The sequence below is a fragment of the Ammospiza nelsoni genome, chromosome 8 (genome assembly GCF_027579445.1).
Source record: "Ammospiza nelsoni isolate bAmmNel1 chromosome 8, bAmmNel1.pri, whole genome shotgun sequence".
Taxonomy (NCBI): domain Eukaryota; kingdom Metazoa; phylum Chordata; class Aves; order Passeriformes; family Passerellidae; genus Ammospiza; species Ammospiza nelsoni.
The window spans coordinates 37,668,297-37,689,489 of NC_080640.1; the positions used below are offsets into that span (position 1 = coordinate 37,668,297).

The 21,193-nt window shown below is 43.5% G+C and overlaps 1 protein-coding gene across 6 annotated transcripts in view; it reads right to left on the reverse strand.

Moving 5' to 3' along the window:
* The window catches only part of CTNNA3 (catenin alpha 3), a 416,298-nt gene that overhangs the window by 16,215 nt on the left and 378,890 nt on the right, over positions 1 to 21,193 (reverse strand). For all 6 annotated transcript variants that reach the window (XM_059476985.1, XM_059476984.1, XM_059476986.1 and 3 more), the window contains one exon: positions 5,874 to 5,979. In XM_059476985.1, coding sequence (XP_059332968.1) covers positions 5,874 to 5,979 — 106 coding nt within the window. The remainder of the gene's footprint in view (positions 1 to 5,873; positions 5,980 to 21,193) is intronic.

Sequence of the window (21,193 nt, forward strand, 5' to 3'; positions counted from 1 at the left end):
CAGTGACAATACCAATTAGAGAAGTTCAGAGACAAGAATGGTTATTATATAGTACTCTTTTACATTCTTGTGTCAGGCTAGTCACAGTGCTGTCCCCCTTACACAGCACTACAGAAGAAATGGGCACCACTTTAGGAATGCTACAGATGATACACATCAAAGGCCAGGAAACTGCACTCAAGAGCAAGACCTTGAGGTTCTGTGCAAACACTTTCAGTACCAGAAGGATTCAAAAAAGCAAATGCAGGGCATTGGATAAGAAAATTCTCCTGAAATGTAATTATGCAGAGGAATATTCACAGCTGCACTACCTGAGTAGATCCCGTGCATCCTTGCCCTGCCCCGGCCCAGATGGAAGGAGGAAGATTGTACCAAATCCTGTAATTCTTCCTCCATTACAGACCCCAGGGGTCATTAACAGTGACTCCCAGGAGCACAAAACAAAGGAAATGGTTTTTAACACGAGGTTGTTAAATTGCAGAAATCTTTGTTACAGACACTAAAATTTTACGTAAGCAGAAGAAATTACTGGACAAACAAATGGAAAATTATCAAGGACGATTTCCCACGTTGAGGGTATCGTAACCATATGTTTGGCTGTGTAAATTCTGGCATGGCTGCAGGGGGCTGGGAGCACCATGAAGCCAGGCCACGCTCTCCAAGCTGTGTCAATAGCCAGTGTCACCTCCTGGCAGCAGCAGGGAGCAGTGGATCTGTGCCTGAGCTCTGGCTCAGCACTGCAGCAGAGGCTCGGGCTGGCCAGAAAATGAAACCTCATGCCTTGCAGCACGTCAGATCAGCCATCAGCAGATGCTGGGAACAAATGTTCTGCAGGGAGGACACTGCACAAGGAGTCATCTACCTACGGCTCAGAAGCAGCTGGTACAAGCAGCACTTGCTCACAGCAAAACCAAACACTAGGCTGCAACAGAAGGACAATCAATAAATTCTGAGTTTCACCATCCCACAATTACTGATGGTTACCAGTTTGCTGCTGCACATTCCTGACTGGAGACCCCATCAGATTCTGAGAGGTTTTTCCCCACACATCCTGTGGGCAGTGGCTGCTGCTGGCAAGGGCTTTCTGTAAGAGCAGCATCAGAACTGACCTGCATCCCAAAGAAGCAGTGCTATTTTACCCAAGAGAATATCTACCAGAACATCCAAACAATGAAGTTAAAATAATGCAGTAATTAAAACCAGACTGAAACCAGCACTCACCATCCAAGTGAAAAAGCCAGTGGCACAGCAGTTGCACACGGGGTGTGAATGAACAATGCACAGGAGCTTCTGCCCACAGACCATTCTGGGTTTGCTTTGTTCTCACTTCATCCCCTTGCTAACCAAGGCCAAAGCATTTCTCTACAGAACCCAAACCTTCATGGGGATCGATATTGGGGATAACCACACACCACCTACTATAAATGTGTGCTGGGCACAGACAGGAGGCAGCTTTGCTGCTCCCCCAGAGGGGTTGTGTCACCCAAAGGGATTATTTACACACTGCAATTAGCTCTGACAAACTGCATTCTGAATGAGCCCAGCCTGACTGGAAGCCCAGTGGGTGCAACACAGAGCAGGTTCTTAATACAGACCTCACTCTTCAGCACATTTCATCAGCCCAGGGGGAGGCACTCACTGCCTTCATCATCTCAGGGCTTCCAGGTCACATCAAGCAGCAAAAATCTTCTGACAGAAGGAATAAAGAACAAAAATCTTCTGACAAAAGGGAACGTCTCCTGATAATGAATTTATAATGCACTTGTGATTCATGTGTGCAAGTTGCTGTTGATGCTGTAACTGTGAGGATTTGGACCCTTGTTACTCTGAGCTATCCTAGCAGTGCTTTGTGACTGTGGACTGAAATACAGCTGAGTTCTGCTGATTGTACCATGCTGTATGCCTTCCCTTCAAACACAGCAACAGGGAGCTATAAAAATCATATCAATCCTTTTTTTTTTTCACATAATAGAAATGCTACAGAATTTAGTTGTTAGTAAAAGGCAACATGTGAAATACTCCACTAAAAAGTCCAAATGCTGCTCAGGAAAGCAATACTCATGTTTGACTGGGTACCAAATTCCTGAAGGGCTTCTCCAGTTTGGCCCAAATTCAGAGAACAGTTATTTGGTTGCCCAGAGGAATGTAAAATTTATTTTATTTTAAGACCCCAGGAGTGCAGGGCATAGGAAACCTGGCAAAACAACAGCTGAGAAAAGGAATTTGAAAATACCTTCAGGATTAAAAAAACCCACCACAATGAGAAAAGAGCTTTCTAAGTTAAAGAATAACTTGCACAGCCAAAAAAACCCTTTTAAACCTTCTTTTAACAGAAGTTAAAAGCTTTCTAGCCATGCAAGGAGTGAGAGGATCATACTAAGAATATCTGTAATAGCAGGAACAAAGCAAGATTCTCTTTACTAAATTTGACACCTACCTAGCAATACTTGCAATTGTGTTCACCATAACTGGAAGGCCACCTTGGCCCATCTTTTGATTTGGATTTTTCTGGTTTTAATGCCTATAATGTAATGTAAAACTGCATCTAAAATCCAAGCAACACCTGTAAGTAAGGAGTGTCCTTCAGAGGCACAGAACAAATCCCAGGGCTCAGGGGGCTCCTGGGTGCCAGCTGTGTGCAAGCTCAGAGTGAGGACCAAGGCAAGGAGCTGGAGTGAACTCAGTAAATGGGTTACAATAACCTCAGTGATGTCACATTTCCCAGCAGCTCTGAGGGGACACACGAATTATCACCACTAGTGGCTCATGAATACTTTCTCCTCACATTGATTTGCTCATATTTCTAGGCTGGAGTCGTTGTACTAATACAGCTGAAATCTTTCTTTCATAGAAGAAATATTTCAGTGAGAGTGGATTCCCTGTCCTAAAACCAACAAGAATTTATGATCCTTACTCAGCTTTGGCTTTGCTATCTCATCAGTTTCTGCAGTGTATCAGTGACAGGTTTGAATTTTAATCAGTAATAGATAAAATCTTGAAAGTAGCTGTTGTCCAGTGCTGGAAGAAAGTGTGTTAAGATCAGGAATTGGAGAATTCAGATATTTTACCTATTTTTTCCACAAATCTGATCACAACTGTATAGATACAAACTAGAAATTCTTTGTTACCTGGAATTCAGAGAGACACAGGACAAGCACTAACAGACTGAGGTTTCTTTCTAGACAGTAGGAAAGCAAGCACTGAATATGAAAATAAAAAGTGAAGGGAGAAGAGAGAGCATGTGAGGGTTTGGAAACAGTGACTGTCCTGTGCTGCCCTGGACCTGAAAGGCAGCCACAAAGGAAGAAATGCTGCAGGTGTGACACCTGCACTGCTCTGCTGGTGTTGCACAGCCCTAAAGAGACCCAGCCAGCCTGGTGAGGAGGCTGCAGGGGTGCCCCGTGCCACTGCAGCTCCCCTAGGCAGGCTGCTGAGCTACCCTGCTCTGCTGGGCTCCTCCAGGGGAGGCTGAGCCATCTAAAACTCCAACAGAAATAAAGCACACCTTCCAGTTCCAACACTTGGCATTTCATGGTGATTAGTAACTCTTAAGTTACTTAAAATAACTTCAAATAAAATTTAAATGCACGACCAAAAATCACCTTCAAGCTGCAGATTTGCAGAGGCAAAACAGCCAGTGTTAGGGGTGGGGGGCAGGGAAGGAAAGTACAGGAAAAATGTGGATCCTGTGACTCTGCAGAGGGTGGAGAAGAAACCATTCTGGAGCCAGACAAGTCTGTCCTTCCTAAGCTGGTGCTCAGAGCCCAGAGCAGCAGAGCTCTGTGCCAGTGCCTCCATGCTGTGCCCCCACAGCTCACCTGGAGCAGCTGCACTGCTGCTGGGCAATTTCCCCAGCTCACTCAGGAGAGGATGAGCCTGCAGCTCTGCCCTGCTGCCTGCACAGCTGCTGCCTTTGCCTGGCACAGGGCTCCTGCTCTCCACAGGGGCTGGCCCCCTGCTCTGCTGGATCAAGAATGGGAAGGAAGGTGGCACACAAGGACCTTTCAGTGTCCCACCCTCTGCCAGTGAGCAGCGTGCAGGCAGCTGGGGGGGAGCACGGCCAGGACAGGTGATGTGAACTGGCCAAAGCTCTTCCATACCAGTTCCAGGGAGTGTCATGGCCAGCATGGGGGACTCACCTGGAAGGGGCTGACTGCTGTTCAGGGACAGGCTGGGCATCAGGCAGCACATGCTGGGGAATTGTGCTGGGCATCCCTTCTTTCTCTCTGGTCTCAGTCCTCTCTCCCCCTCTCTTTCAGCATCAATGTTAGTAGTACCACTACTACTATTATATTTTAAATTAATAAACTTTTTACAACTACCCATGAGGTTTCCTTTTTTTCCAGTTCCAGGAGTAGGTGACCAAGCAGCTGCATTGTACTCAGTTGCCAGTTGGGGTAAAAGCAGGAAAACAGCTTTTTATACAACTATTTATATACATATGCCTTAATATGTCAATAATAAATAAATAAATAAAATAAAGCAGCCATGAACACATATATTTTAAATGTGTATCTATATACATGTTCATATATACTTTATGTCTAAAATGTTGCATTCAGAGCTTGAGGGAGCTCACAAATATTCAGCCACATGTACAAACACATGTGCACAGGGATGTGTGTCCCTAGACACGTGTCATGTACGTACACGTCCCTTTCAGGTGTACATGAACAGACCATGGATACATATAGTAGGAGTCTTAGTAAAATATCTGTATTGTATATTGAATACCTGTATATAGTTCTTGCCCTGACAATAAAATATCTGTATTGTATATTGAATACCTGTATATAGTTCTTACCCGGTTGTTTTTGATGGGCTGCAGCTGCAATGGCCTTAATTGGGCTGCAGCTGTGGCTAGTGAAGATAACTGGGATAAAAGGGGCTGGGCTGGGCTTGGCCAGTCAAGGAGAGCTGACAAGGAGCCCTGATAAAGAAGGAGCAACAAGCAGAAGAAGCAACAAGCAGGAGATGAAGTCAGAACTGTAAAAAACTGCCCCCAAGAAGTATCACCGAGAAGGTACGAGACTTTAGAACTATGTTTGTGACAGTATGGGGCTTTAGAAATACAACAACTAGATTAAAACATCTGGTGACCCCAACGTGATGGAGATAAGCAGCCTGAGAGCTGTGGAGAAGCATGGCCATTGAATCAAGGAGCTGTGGCAGCCAGGAGCTGTGTTGGATTATGGCCTTTGAGTCAAGAAGCTGTGGGGAAACATGGCCTTCGAGTCATGGTAAATATATGTGTTGTGCAGCCAAGAGCTGTGGTAGAATATATGTAGTATATTGTGTCCATCTAAATATGTTTCTGTAAAAAGGGGGAAAAATATAGTAGAAGTCCTAGTTGTATTGTATTGTACAGTCGAGAGCTGGGAAAATATATGTATCATATAAGTGGAATATGTAAAACCTGTCTCTGTAAGTAAAGGAAAAGGGGGAAATATAGTAGGAGTCTTAGTAAAATATCTGTATTGTATTTGAATATCTGTATATAGGCCTTGCCCTGATAAGCCCTGGTTGTTTTTGATGGGCTGCAGCTGCAATGTCCTTAACTGGGCTGTAGCTAGTGAAGATAACTGGGATAAAAGGGGGTGGGCTTGGCCAGTCAGGGAGAGCCTGGAAGGAGCCCTGACTGAGAAGCAGCAACAAGCAGGAGAAGTCAGAGCTGTGAAGAACTGCCCCCAAGAAGTATCACGGAGAAGGTACGAGACTTTATGGGACTTTAGAAATACAACAACGAGATTACAACAGATCCACACAGAGAGGAGGCTGCACAGGGAGGCTCAGACAGGAGCTGTGTCCTGCAGCAGCCCCTGGGAGGTGCTGGGGTGAGGCTGAGCAGGGCAGGCTCCTGCAGGGCAGCTCACCTGGTCGGCGATGAGCCGCGCCAGGGCGTCCATGCGCGAGCCCGACTCCGAGATCACCTTGGCGGCGTTGATGACATCGGCCGTGTGCTTCAGAGGGCCTCTCCCCCTGCAGAGAAGCACAGACAGAATAAATCACAGCCCTGCACACTAGGTGCAGAACAACTCAATTAAACAAAGCAATACACGTACACAAGTGACAGTAATTAAATCCTCCCCCAAGTGTTTTCATGACCCACAAATTTGTACTGTTTGGCATCAACAGGATGCAGAAGCACCAGAAAGATGTTACAGTTTCTTCATATTGAAAGCACAACCCATGCCAAATCCTGATTTTAAGAAATTTCTTGGGCAGTTTGCTATTCCCAGAGTTATATGAGGTTCCTTTCCGTTCCATTTTCTAGTAATATGTTCCAAGGAAGTTCAGCTCAGTGTATTCTGAGAGCCATTATGCATATCTGGTCAGAAAAATAGCAGGGTTGGTTTTAGTTGGGGTTTTAAAAATGCAATTGGTGCACCCACATCCAAACAGAGATGTATGAACAGGGCTGCACATCAGCTTACATGTGCCACTCAGAACACAGATATGCTGTATCAGAAAAATACTTCCCAAACAATTAGAGAATTTCCTCAGAATTTCAGTCTAGGAAAACAGCCAAATTCTTGTGAACAGTCTGCCAGAAAGACACTTTCTGTACGCCCTCCTCCCAAGCCCAAAAAGCTGCTTTAATTACAGAATGTTTCTAAGAGCTAAGAAGTACAATGTGACTACTTGAGGTGGGAAGTATGACCACCCTTCTATTCACATTTGCTTGAGCCTCAGCCTCTTTAATGCTGAAACACTTCACCTGAACTAAAATCAACACTTAATTGTAGTTCATGCATGTATTAAGGGAGCAATGCTGCTGAACTCAGCTTTGCCTTCCAACATCTTTGACAGGAATACTTCTAGTTTCACTAAGCATTTAATTTCCAAAGGCCCAAAATCAATTAACAGCACTGGACAAAGGAAGTAGACAACATGAAAAAAATTGATGTAAGTCTTTGTTCAAATGAGAAGACCCTTCTCTTCCAAGTCAGTATGGATTTATGTGTAAAGACCGTTCCACTAAAAAAACTCATTTAACCTAAAAATATTACAGTATGGACCTGTACCAGCACTGCAGTCAGGAAATGACAGTGGTGACAACACAAGATGACAGATAATGTTTAATCTCTTCTTGATTAATCACACTGGTCAGCAAAGAACTATAAGTTCTTGGGGGAAAGCATACTTTACTAATTACAGTTCCTTATTCTCAACTTTGGAAGCCCACAATTGGAACAACCTAGGATCCAGTATTTTACACACCACTGTTCCTCAAGAAAGGCACCTTCTTGTTATGGCAAAGTATGTGGGGAATGAATTTGCAAATGCAATCCCCTGAATCTAGGATTGAGTACTTGAGCCCTCACCGTATCTTCCATCTGCCTTTCCTGGTCTTTTCCCTTTGAATCCTTAGTTGTTGAATGCTTTGGCCCAATTCTTTTGTGTGCCTACCGACCCTTCCCTCCATTCCAGGCCACTGGTTCATTGTTATTTGCACTGCAGCAAAGGCCAGAGGTTTGTCAGGCATCCTCAGCACATCCTTCAGCTGCTCCACAAACTACCAGCAGCCCTGGCAAGGTCCAACCCAGGACCAGCCAAACAATACCAAAGGTGAACACAACCCAGGATTAAAACAGCCAGCAAAGAAGAGATGGCATGGACAGTTCAAGCCATTGCTGCTTAGGTTAGTTCTTGAACCTGCAGCAGCTTTGCTGACATTTGAAGCTGGCTTTGAGGGTAAAGTTCTCCAATTAAACCAGGAATTTCCTGGTACCCTCAGAGATCTAATGAGAATGAAATCATTCCACCCCAAAAAATTACTTCAGAGAAATTAAAATGAAGCGTTACTTTTCCCCACAGACATGGCCACCCTCAGAGCCACTAGAGGAGCACTCAGCAATGACTCTTCTGGAGATCTCTGCCCCACGGGGCACCTAATGCACCAATGATTCAAGTTCTCCTCTACAGCCCCTAAGAAATGTGGGGTGTGATGCCTCTGAGCTTTCAGCCACAGATCAGTCTTGACATAAATGTTAAATACCCAGGAATGCCTCAGCCTTGTGTTAAAATGAGTTGAATCCCCAGCACATTAAGAAGACAAAAAGAAAGCTCCTTTGCTACACCACCAAGGACTGTCTGTGCTCCTTTTTTAACCTTCATGTAAAATCCAGAGCCTTTGATATAAAGCAGAGGCTTAGCTGCCTTACGGTGTAGCATAATAAGCCATTCGTCCCAGTTTATGATGCTGGGAAATTCTGAGTATTCTGAAAAGAATATTTGGGAAAGTACACCAGATCTGCTGAATCACTGGCCAAATGGAAGAAACAGAGGAAAAAGAAAAAAAAACAAAAAACAAAACAGTGTCACAGACATCTTTTGTGAAAAATCCTTTCTTTAGGATTTTTTCCTTCTGGGAAGCTGAGGCCCCAGAAAAAGAATGTAAACAATGGTTCTCTGCTGCTGTGAAATGCAACAGGTGCACCTGGGATTGGCCCATGTTGGATGTGTACAATTAAGGGCCAATAAAAGGCCGAGCTCTCTCTGGGACAGAATCAGAGAGAGCTCCTTTGTTATTCATTCCTTTTCTATTCTTAGCATAGCAAGCTTCTGAGAACTTTTCTCTCTATTCCTATAAGTATAGTTATAATGTAATATATAGCATAAAATAATAAATCAAGCCTTCTGAACATGAGGTCAAGATTCTCGTCTCTCTCTTCACCCCTGCAACCCTTGTGAGCCCTGTAACAAAAACAGGATGTTAGTTCAAGTGCAAACACTACATTTTGACCTAAGCAATCTACTGATTAGAAAGAGAGTCCCTATAGCATTCCTGTACAAAGCCAGAGGGGCTGTTTCAGTGTTTCAGCCATCAGTCTGAACAGGAGTCCCTGAGGCAGAGCTGCTGGGAGAACAGCAGACAGCACTGAGGTACACACCCCAGTAAAAGCCTACACAAAGCCTTCCTGCAGCTTTCCCTGTTTTGGTAAGGCTGCAGCTCTGTGAGGGTTTCCATGAAGAAAGCTTGGACACACTGGGAGCTGAGCAAAAAGGATGATTACATGTCATAAACATAAGGAGAGACAGAAGGGTTCGCACCCACAACAACCTGGAGCTCTGGAGTGGGGCAGAGGAGGAATGCTGAGCAGGAGAGGCCGTGGGACACACGGAGAGCCCTCGAGGGGCTGCAGGGCTGAGGTTCAGAGCTGCCCCTCTGGAGGGGCTGTGGCACCACCCCTGCCAAGGGGCGAGAGCAGCCGTGCCTGTTCTGAGGGTGGGATCCCTCCATCCTCTGCTGAGGGCTCTGCAGTCCTGGGATTCTATTGTTTCAAATTCAACAAAGGAGTTCCAGGGGTGAATAACTACCAGGTTCAATGAATGCTGCTTCAAATGACACCAGTGCAGCTGTGCACTTTGTGAATTCCCACTCCTCCTGATTTAACACAAACTCAATAGATTCAGAATGCCACTAACTCAGATTAACTCCCTGAATCCAGATGTTAGAGACACATAAAGTCTATTAAATCATCTAGGTTGTTTTCCCCAGCCACTGCACAGCTTCCTAGCAGTTTTATATGCACTTGAATTTCTTTCTGGTAAGTCTGAAGTATGAAAAACACTTTGCTTGAAAGGCAATGTTTCCCTGAGCTATCCATCTCACTCTCTGGAATGTTTTTCCAGATATTTAGGTCTTTCCCTGCATCACTGTAACAGCATCCCTTTCCTCCTACAGATCTACTCCCTGACCCTCCTCCACTACATGCTGAAGCATCCCAAATCATGGTGGATAGTGCACACCTACATGCAATAGCTCATGCACCTACAGCTGTTCAAGAAACAAATATAAAAACCTTTCCACCAACTACCATCTGTTGGTCAACAACATCACAAAATTTCTCCACTCTGGAGTCTTCCACCTCTTCCCCTAAAGAAATTCTAATTTCTATGGAAACTGTGTAATATTTTTTTTTTCAAGTCAGCTTTAATCTTACTGTTCCCTCCCTGCTTCCAGTCTCTAATGTTTAAGGCTAGACTTTATCTCACACACTCAGTTACTGACATTCATCCCCAGTGATTGCACTGAGTTCAAAACCTGCGACAGCAGAGCCTGGATTCATTGCATGGAGGATCTAATGCATCTATTTTCCTCACACCTCACTATTTCCAAGCATAAAGCCTTACAGGTTGAGCAGGCTGACAACACTTTCAAGGCAATGAAAAACAAAGACAAGACACAAAGTACTATACTTACAAGCAATTATATCTCCCCAAGGTAGTGATGGATTGTTACTGGAGCTCAAATTAGCTACTCTATCCAACAACAAAACCAGGAGTACACCATAAATAATATATAGAGAGACATCCAGCTAAGTCTGACACGAAAGAAAATGGATTATTTCCTTCATACAAAGAAGGAAATAATTTCCTTATTTCTTTCAAACAAAGAAAGCCATTTGGACTATCTCCACAAAGGTATAGGAGGAAAAATCCCAACACTTCACCTCAATGTTTCTTGAAAGGTACAATCACTCCAGGAAAGAAGTTGGACTGTGTTAATTAGCACAACACCAAAGGTTTTGGGTAATTGTGAAAGAGAGCATGAAGCCTCTCAAATCTCATTGTTCTTGCTCCAAGCCAGGATGACCCAAGAGCAACTCCATCCCTGTCTGCCTAAACTTAACCACAGCAATCTGCAGACATCAGTATGGGCATTAGTTTCTGTTTTCCTTCACTCTGGTATTTCACTCTGAAAAGCACTGATACTCTTGATTCTTACAGTAATGAAAACTTCAACTCCAAAACATTTTTGCCATCACCTTCTCCAGAGAGAGAAGAGAAATTCTTCTGTCTGCAAGCAAAGCTGGTGGCTTCTCCCTCCACGCTGTGCTCCCCTCAGCAAATGCTCCACACTTGCCTGCAGCAGAAGCAGGCAGAGGGAGCTGCACTGAGCAGGGGCTGAGGAACTCCCACCCCAACACAGGGACACATTTCACAGCACTCCAGGGTGAGCTGAAAGCTTCAGCTCCAGCCACAGCCCCCGTGCTCACAGGCACTCTGGCCCTGAGCCCCAGGCTCTGGCCCTTGTGCCATCAGGCCCAGCTTGCGGCTCAGCAGGTCCTGACACGGCCACTCTAACTGCAGCTCTGCCAGGGCACTGCACAGGAGGCACGACTGCAAACACCCCTAACCCAGCATCGTCTCTCTCTTGCTGGTCAAACCTGAGCACACCTGTTCAGAGCAGGATCAGGTCTGGCAATCCTGGCCAAAGCCAGGCCAGTGTCCACCTGAGCAGCCCCAGCCTGGTCCATCTGTTAGGGCTGAAGGAGGCAGAGTGCTGGCAAGGGCTCCTTGGAGGGGGGACTGGACAGGGACATTTCCTGAGGTGAGGAAGGTCAGAGCTCCTGTCCAGGTGATGCAAGTGTTACTTCAGGTACATGTTTGTCCTGAGGGAAAGTGCGTTACTTACTGTGCAATTGTATAAGGTACAGCCATTTATTGACTCACAGAAAGATACTCCTACAAATAATAATTACCTTTTATGGACACTCTTGTGGTTAGTTAATTCAGTTGTCCCCACATTCCAAGGTACCGTTTGTACCTCCTGCAGTTCCTCCCCAAACACACTGTGTGTTTCCTCTTCTGCCTCCCACTGCTGCTCTGCAAAGCGCTTCAGTACTGGCATGGTAGGAAATCTGGATTCCAGTCTCACATTCTGATCTCTATTCTGTGAGCTGTTCTGAAGTTTGTTTTTTGTTTTATTAACGCAGTGATTGTGTGCAGTCCTGAGAGCAGGGACAAGGAAGCAGGATTCACACCTCACTCATTACAAATGCTCTAAACATACTGAGTCAATCATTTTCTCCTGCAGATTGCTTTGCCTGCCCCTCCCAGCAGAACATGCAGAGTTTTAGATTAAATCTGTGAAGGGCTTGGTGTTCAAGGAAGAAAAATTACACTTTTTAAAATTGCAGCTATAATCAAAAATCCCTTTTATTACACGTGGTTGCACATCTCTATCAGTTACATCTACACAAACAGGAGGCAGCAGAGCTCCTCAGGAAATCCACATGGGTAAAAGGTAATGGAAGATTGTACAGGTGGATCCCAGGGCTGACCTCTGCCAGTTTGTTACAGCTGTAGACACAAGAGCAAGAAAATGCATGATATGAAAATCCTTCTGTTGCTGTCTGGCTGTACAGGTTTGGAAATTACAAGATAAGAACTCTTAATGCTGGTAAAACTAAGTAACTGAATTAAGGCCAAACCCCCACTTGACATTTACAGGTGCAATGGCTGAAGCAGGTCTATTCCTTAACAAAATTAATGTACTAAAAATGAAAGCATGATGAGATGAGAAAAGGGCACAGTAAAAAAAAAACATTCAAAGGCATGAAGTAACAAACATAAACTCATTGTAATAAATAGTATTTTTTTAGGTAGAAATACCTTTTGTGAGTGAAGGAATTTAAGACTTACGAAAATATCTGGTTTCCAAGGACCCAAGAATGGGACAGTGAGTTCCAGGCAATGTGAACACAGCATATAATATGTATCTGTCTATTCTGGAAGTGAAAATGGGTTTAATACAGGAGTTTCTCTTCCTTGCTGCCCTCCTGCACTGCTAATACATGGGGTTTGCATCTCCCCCCAAGAGGAGGAAGGGACAGGAGGTCTGAAAGCCCTGGCTTTGTACAGCAAGAGCAGGGTAACACACACAAACCCAACCTGAGTATTTTGTAAAGTAAAAAAGTTTGTGAAGGCTGTTCTGGGTTGGTACCTTTTTGACTGTGCACAAGCCAGCCCCTGACCTGGTGCCCTTCCAAACCTCTTGGCAGCAAGGGCAGCAGAGCAGCTGCCCCAGTTGTCTGTCAGCTCCAAATGATGTCTGCTGAGGACAAATAAATCCTATCAATTTGAAATAAAACAAAAAAAAAAAATCAGGCAGAATGTAACAGATATAAGAAACAGCCCAGATGATTTTTTAAGAATAAATATTGTCCGACTAATGGAAAACAAACGTTTATGGCTTCTGGAAAGATTAGAAGCTGTAAATACCATGTATCTTCAGGCAGGATCTGAAACCTTCTCCTGTTGCATTTTTATGATCTGCCTAAACAATACATGGAAAACAGATGAAGTCACTGCTAAGGAGAGGCCAAACTTGGAGGAGCACACTGCAAGAGGGACTGGTTATCAAAGGGCCACTGCCACAGCAGAGGGCAGAAGGGAAGCAACCTGGTTTCTCTGCCTTGGTGTTGGAGCTGCTCAGTTCTTTATTCATGGCTTGGGTGAAGGGAATAAAGAGAATACTTAATGAACTTACATTTGATACTGATGGCAAAGAAGAAGGAAATAGGCTAGGAGGCCAGATTTGGAATTACGAATTACCTGAGGAGAGCTGGAAGAAAAGGTAGATGCAATAAAAAAAAGATACCCTCAGGTAGGAAAACCAAACACAGAGATACACATGGAGAGTCAGCCCCTACACAACAGGAGAGTAAGAAGCACTGAGCTTCAGCAGATCACAAATCCATCAGGAATCAGCACTAGCATGCTGCAGAAGAAGAGGTAATGGGAAATATAGACAAATGACAATAGAGAGGAGAAATCAACACTTCTCATCTTTTTTACAGTAACGAGGTCTCTGTAGGAGAATTCCTGCAAAGATGTAAACTTTGTTTAGGAAAGAGAAGACTGAGTGCCAACAGAATGGATGAGGTTTGGGTTTGCTTCTACGCTTCAGCTCATTCCTGGAGCAGGCACTGAGCTCCTCCTGGCCAGCAGCAGTCAATGGTGCTGTGTGCACAGTTCTTGTGGCACCACACAAGTGAGAACAAGGTCTGGAGCAGCAGTGACACCCTGCCCACCTCCAGGTCCTGCCCTACAGGCACCTGTCCTGTCCAAGGGGCCACCCTGCTCCTGGGAGCTGTACTTCCAGGCTCTCCCCTTCTCCAAGGCAGAATGATAATGCAACTCTGGCTAAAGAAATAGTGAAAATGAAGACCAGTGCAAAAATCCATGGGATTAGTTAAAGGCTTTACACCTCTGTGGCAGTGAAATGGGAATTGAAAATTACTGTTATTTACAGCAATTTTTTAGATCAATAAAACTTTCTATCAGTCCTATGATTCTTTCTTTTTCTGCTCTGCTATCTAGATACTCATTGCTGATCTCACATTGCAGCTTTCTTATCTGGGTCATCCTTGTCTCCCCAAGCCCCCTGTCCTTTCACCAGCTCTACAAAATAAAGCCAAGCTATTTTAGAAGGCTTTGCTCTACGAGGGACCCAGTCATTTGTTTTTGTTTCTCTTACTTGCTGCATTGTGCAATCCAAGACCAAAATACAGCTACCAAAAATTTTCTCAGTGCTTCATACAATACAGAAGCAGATTTTTCAAAGAGCATGAGTGATTATCAATTTCAGTTCTGATGGCCATGTCCAAAATTCCCTGAATCTCACTAAAACCAAGACCACTTGTGGTCTCTGAGGACAGCCTGAGTGCTGTGGAGATTTCACAAACCCTGTGGTACATCTGTAGCTCAGCTCCAGTGCCACTCCCATGTGGCAGGGAATTGTGGGCACCAAGCAGCAGAGCCCTGCCTCCCCACAGCTGCTTCTGAGGACATGGTCCCTGGCTGTCTGTCTGTACAGCCCTCAGGTCCATCCTCACCAGTTCTGCTCCTGACCTCCCCATGCTTTTCCCAGAGCTGGCCATCTCTCACCTGTAACAGGCAGCAGGTCTGCACCAGGACAAACACAATGGCCTTTGTCTGTAGCATGCTTGGACAATGTATTTGAGGCTACAAAAACACAGAAGGAATCTTTTCATAATGATCCAGAGTTTTCTTCCTCTCTGCTTGGATAAATGAAGTCACATCCAGTTATTTAAACATGACAAGGACAAACAGTATTTCTACACTCCCATATTTTGTCAGCTGAATGAAGTTTGTTAGAGCAATCCAGGCACTGCAAACTTGGCTGCACAGTCAAAGGTGAGCACTGCAAAAACTGTCACTAGAATTATTTCTGGTCCACAGTTTTAAAAAGCACAAAACCAGAAAGGAATTCCTGCTTCAGAATGTAGTTCCATATAGCAGAACATTGCTGTACCATCCTGATCATATCACTTGTGGAACTGAGAAACCCTGATATCATTCAGAGGGAAAAATGCTGACACTACTTGAGTAGTTGCTGATAATAATTTTACCTATCAGGGATGCTTCACAATTTGGAACTGCCTCTAAAAATAATATGGAAGAGAACACAAAGCAGCAGTCAGGTGGAACAGAGGAAGGTATGTCAGGAGAGAAGCTGTACCTGCAGCCCGGGAGGCAGAGAAGCAGCTGAAATTTTGACTGTAAGTTGTTAAATCACAATTCTGACAAAACTCATCCCAGCAACAACAGAATGTGGGAAGCAAAGCATCAAAGGGGTACAGGTCTGATTCTGCTGCACTGAATATTCATGTGTGCAGCAACCACACACAGGAGTGTCTGCATGTTTACATACACTGGTTATAGAGATGAAAATCAAAGAATTGTGCCATCTTCCCACACTTACACTTGTGCACACACACAGTCCTTTCCCTTCACTTCTACATCCCAAAGTCCACGTCTTCTCTAAGACATTTGCAGCTCTCTTGCAACCATGATGAAATGTGTTAATTAAAATGTGTAATTTCTGTCCAGTTGAGACCAGCCACATATATTAAAGAACAGAACACCATATAAGGAAATACTTTTATCTATATGTAAAAAAAATTTATCAAATTGTCATTGTGATCTAAAGATAAAAAGCACTTCACAAAGCTCACTGTTGTTGCTAAACTATTTAATCAGTGGATTTTACACTGAGCTAAAAAAAAAAAAGTCAAAAGCCTGTAGTCATGAAAAGAAGTGGAAAGAGAGGAAGCTGCTGTCCTGCAGCTGGTCTCAGCTGGATTTAAACTGGACTTTGATGATGCATCTTACCAAAGACTGCAAGAGAATTCCAAACATCCAAGGGTCCGTGTGCACAAGTCAAAGTATGGCATGTCTTGGATTTTCAGCTTTTTCAGCTCTGTAAGCACATATAAACATAGAAATACTTCTACATTTGGCACTAGTTTGTTAAAAAGAGATTAAATGATAATAAAATCAGCAGTTTGTACAAGACAATGCACCTGGATAAACCTGATTATCCCTTCTGTAGGTAGATGGCATCCATGAAGCTCAAGTTTCATTCCAGAGGACATTATTTACAGCTGTAGAAACTGTAAACTGGTTTCCCCAGTTTGCAATTTCCCAGCCACTATCTCCTGTGCCACCAGAAATGTATCCCCAGATTTCCTATGATCTGCTTCTCACAGCCATGCACAAACACCATTAGTGCAAAGTGAGGGAACACCACAACATCTCAACTGTTGTGCCACCTCCACCAGACATTAACTGTGTAAGCCTCTCACCTCTTTTTACTCTCACTATCCCTCAGATGCTTCCCCATCTCCTTCTCCTTCCAGATCCAGCTTTTCAAAGCACACTTCCATTTCCAGTCACGGACTTTCATTAGGATGCCTGTCATTTTAATCACTACGTCACATACCCACAGTTACTGTTTCAGTGACTGCAGGAGAACTCTCTGCTATTTGCCTCATCAATCTGCATTCTCCCATTTTTTTTCTGTCATGAACATAAATTCCCTGGAGATTTTACCCTAATAGAGGAAACCACCCAAGGGCCTCACAGACTGTGTTTCAGGGATTTCTGCACTCTCAGCAGCAGCAGCAACTGGGTTCTGAACAAGTAACATGAAACTTGTGAGCACACAGTGGGCTTTGAATGCAGGGCCCCTGCACTCTGAGCTGGGCTGGGAGGGGACAGTGCAAAGGACACATCAAGGCTTGTCCTTGTCCAGCAGGCCAGGACTGCCATGGTACCTGTGAAAAATACATGTATTTATGATTGGCTTTTAGCAAATATTCAAATGAATATTGTATGTGTTGTGTTAGAAAGTAATGCTGTATTAATTCTCTTAAGTACTGTGTTAAATATAGTTTTAGGTTATAAAAATTGTTAAAATAGAAACTATGCTATGTAAGATGCTTTGTTTAAAAGAAAGGGCTTGCAGCGAGATAACAGCCACAGGGCACCTAAATCTTTCAGAGAAAGGGAATTTATTGCCTGCTTATCAAAAGAAACAAACTTCTTCCTGCCTCGAAGGTGCTGTTAGGATTAGAGGGAAGAAGTTGACACTGACCAGATGGAATCCTGTGTTTGAATAGAATTTATGCATCATGTATGAAGTGTATGAATATGCAACAGGCTGTTGTTCTTAAGGGTTAATCCTTTGTTAACGTGGCTCCTTTCTCGGGCTCATGATGCCCAGAAAAAGGTACCTGGACTGTCTGTAACTCTTTGTTTTTATTGTCTCATATTGTCCAAATTGTTATTACTCTAATTGTGTTACTATTCTTTTTAACCATTTCATTACTATTAAACTTTTAAAAATTTTAAAAACAAGTGATTGGCGTTTTTCACAGTACCCCTGGGCACTGCCAGCTGTCCCCTGCAAGGCTGGCACAGCAGGCACAGAGCTGTTTGGCTGTGTGCAGGATGTCTCCAGCTGACCAATTGCAGCTGCACACATCTGCATCCTCCCAAAGCACACAGGTGAACTACAGCCCAGCCAGCTGTAAGGAATCTGCAGAGAGCCCCCCCTGCTTCTCACTCCTGTGGGCCACGTGCTGAATTTTCAACAGGAGTTAGGAAAAGCAAGTCATAAGGGCCTGGAAGGAGAAAAAAATGCCACAGGAGGGGTACTAATGAGACAAAGTAGGGGTGTGAGTGGTACAGGGCAAAAATAGAGCAATGCCTCTAAAAGAGGTCAATACTGTCTTCTAAAATCCTCTGGCTATGCTGTAACCTTTATGAAATGAAACATTCTCCTTGCTTTTGAAAGTGTATCTTTTTGGTTCCTCAATAACAAGAAGCAAATAGATTGTCTGAATATCACAAACAATGTATTTTCTTTAAAAAATCCAGCCACATCTACACCCAGACTACTTCCTTATCCTTTCAGAGCATGCCCTGCAGGAAGGCTTCTTCAGCAACTTTAACTCAGTGAATCCCAAAAGAGTTTACGGCTTTATGACTGCTGTACTATCATTTTTAAGGTATTTATTCCTCAATTGTGTCATTTTAAAAAATTACATTAACAGAAGACATTTCCTTTTGGAATTTCTCATCACAGCACAAACACTCATGAACTGAGTTACAGAAGCCTGGCCCAGGGCCATGCTCTTGGGGGAAATCACCTCTCTAAACCAGTCTCGGGCCTCTCCAGTGCCAGCAGCATCCTCAGGTGGACGTGAGACCTCCCAGGACATCCCTGTGTCCCTCAGCTGGTCCCCCACAGGCTGTGCCTAACCCTGCACTGCTGCTCAGGAACCAAAGGGAGGGATCCCCTGGCTGCAGAGAGGAACTGGGGCTGTCCTCGGCCAGCAGCTCTGTCCCTGCACTCACAGCCACTGTCCCAAGGCCATCCCTTGCCTCAGGGATGTGTTATGAATAAGAACCTTGACTAGGCCAATATTAAAGCAGCAATCAATTTATTAATTAATATGGTAAAGTATGAGCAATACAGCGCTGGGTACAGTAGGGGAAGTTTTCCCTCCAACTGCACACCGATAATTGATGGTTACAGGTATTTATAGGGGTACTCATCAGGTTTTTTCAGCAGTTTCTATTTCCAATCTTTTACTCATCAGCAATTTTTATTCCAAATTATTACATCACAATTCTATACACTATTGTGATTTTAATTTCTCAGGATGTATCTCAAAGGAGTATCCCCACATGGTGACAGTCCAGTTTCCAAAGAAGAAAGAGGAATCCCATCTGGTGGGGTCCAGCTCCCCAGATGTGTGTCCACCTTTTAATTGCAGAGACTCTACATCTCATAACAGTGATGTCCAGCTTCCCTTTGGTTGAAACCATAAACCCTTGAGGTGATGTTCATCTTCCTTTCTCAGGCTGCTTTTCTCTGCTTCAATAAGGCGTGAGATAAACATATTTCCTTTATATACATTCCAAAGCTATAGTTTCAAGGATACAAGTAATATTCTAAAATTATACTTCAAAAAGTTATTATTGCAGAGCTTTTTATGGATTAAATGCAAGCAAAAAGCAACATGCTTAACACCTTAATTCCAATGCTCCTAAATCAACCAGGGTTAATTGCAAACAAAAGATAGGTTCAAAGGCCTTTTTCCATGCTTTATTTTCCTCAGTTATTATTAGAATTCACAACTGTCCCATTGTCGGTGTCCACACATTTTGCACTCACAAGTACACACATCGCCTGTTTGTACCTGACACCAAACACAGCTTTGCATCCCACAGATGCAATGGCCACAGGGCACAACACGTGCAATCAAACAAAGGGAGCAATCTGATCTCTGAAACACCAGATTCTCCCTGAGAACAAAGCAGGGATGGAGCACGGGGTAGGACCTGACCTCACTCGTTCAATGGCATGTAGAAATGAGCAGAGAGCACCTTTCCCTCAAGCAGGTGAGAACATTTCTGCATGTAGAAAATGAACTAACACAAAATATATCCACGCAATTTAAAAACAAAAGCTACTTGGCAGATGCATAAACATCTTAATTCAGAAAGTCCAAGCTAGAGGTTGCCTGGTGCCAACTACCCTCTGGACAAGAGTTGTAAAGAATCCTAATTATATCATCACAAACACAGATGAAAACACAATGGTGCACTTTACTTACCCATGGAAAAAAAATGGATGGTAGCAAAAGAAAACATAAACATTGAAGAACTGACTTCTAAAGGATTTTTAGATTTTTCAGCAACTAACAAAGAAGACAGTAAACTGATTATCCAAAAATAAACATTGAAAAATGGAAACTCTGGGAAACCTGACACAGGCACAGGGCTGGGGGTGTGAACACAGCTGCTGGGAGGGCTTTTAACACAACTAAGCTAAGAGCTGGATCAACAATGCAGTTTTAACTCTGAAGCCTTCTTATCTCAAATTTTTTCGTTCCCCTTGGCTATCTCTTCAACCACAGTTATTAAAAAAAAGTCTCATCCAGATCTCAAAAACCACAAAACTGCTCAGGAAGTTGTGCTGTTTGGATTACTTGGGGGGAAGGGAGGTATTTTTGAGGCTCAAGACTCCACACTGGTCATGTCTCCAGGCACTTAATATCTAATCATGAAAGCCCAAACCATTCTACCTTCCAATCAAGGTGATTGAACTGCCAGAATGAAGTCACTGGGGTCACCTCTGCAAGAACTGACAACAAAAGTATCTTCTCAAGTGAAGCAGAGGTCTGAGAGGCTCCTCTACCCACAGCTCCTCAGAAACAGCCATTTTAGGGAAAAAGAAACTTGCATTCCTAGATGGGGCAGAAAATGGCAGAAGAACTGGCAGAAGTGCTGAATAGCAGCAGGGTCACAGGCTGGAAGGGAGGCCATGCTATGGCCACATAAAAAGATGTATTTGGTTAAATGGATATTACATTAAGGCAAAACTGTTTTTCAGAGTGTCCATCTTGTGTTTTGCAAAGAAAAAAAAATCACAATTATAAAAGATTTTGTAACTATGATAAATGCTTTTTAAATTGGATGAAGTTTAGAATGCATAACATGGGAATGGAAGAATTTTTTGGAGTTAGGGAAGTTTCTGGCAGTTAAACTACTGTATCTTTTCTATGATAGCTGCATTTATCAAGTTTTCAAGTTTCATCTCCAGCAAACAATGGCAATTTTTGCCAGACTGGGACATTTCCCAGGGGGAGTCATGAAGCTGAGCCCTCTGCATGCCATTCATTATAAACTCAGCAGCAACTGGAATTTATGGAGCCTACTGAACCTAGAGAGGAACCAAACCAGGACCGCCAGAAGCAAATGCTGCCCAAACCTGCAACGATAGGCTCCAAGTTGGTAGTGGAAGATAGTAAAACTCACCTTTCAAAATTAGTTCATTCCACTAGCAGAGTAGTATTTTAGAATTTTTCAGAAAACTGTCCTCACCCCATTTGTTCTTTTTTTTTTTTTTTAACACACTTTCAGTGTTGCCAACTGAAACTAATGGCATGATCTATAATATAATTAAAACATTTTGTAGTAAAAAAAGAACAAAGTACTCATAAAAAATGTACATTTTATGTTATATATGCACCTAGCACATCTGCTATGCCACTGGGACAGATGTTTATTAATATGGATATCAGAT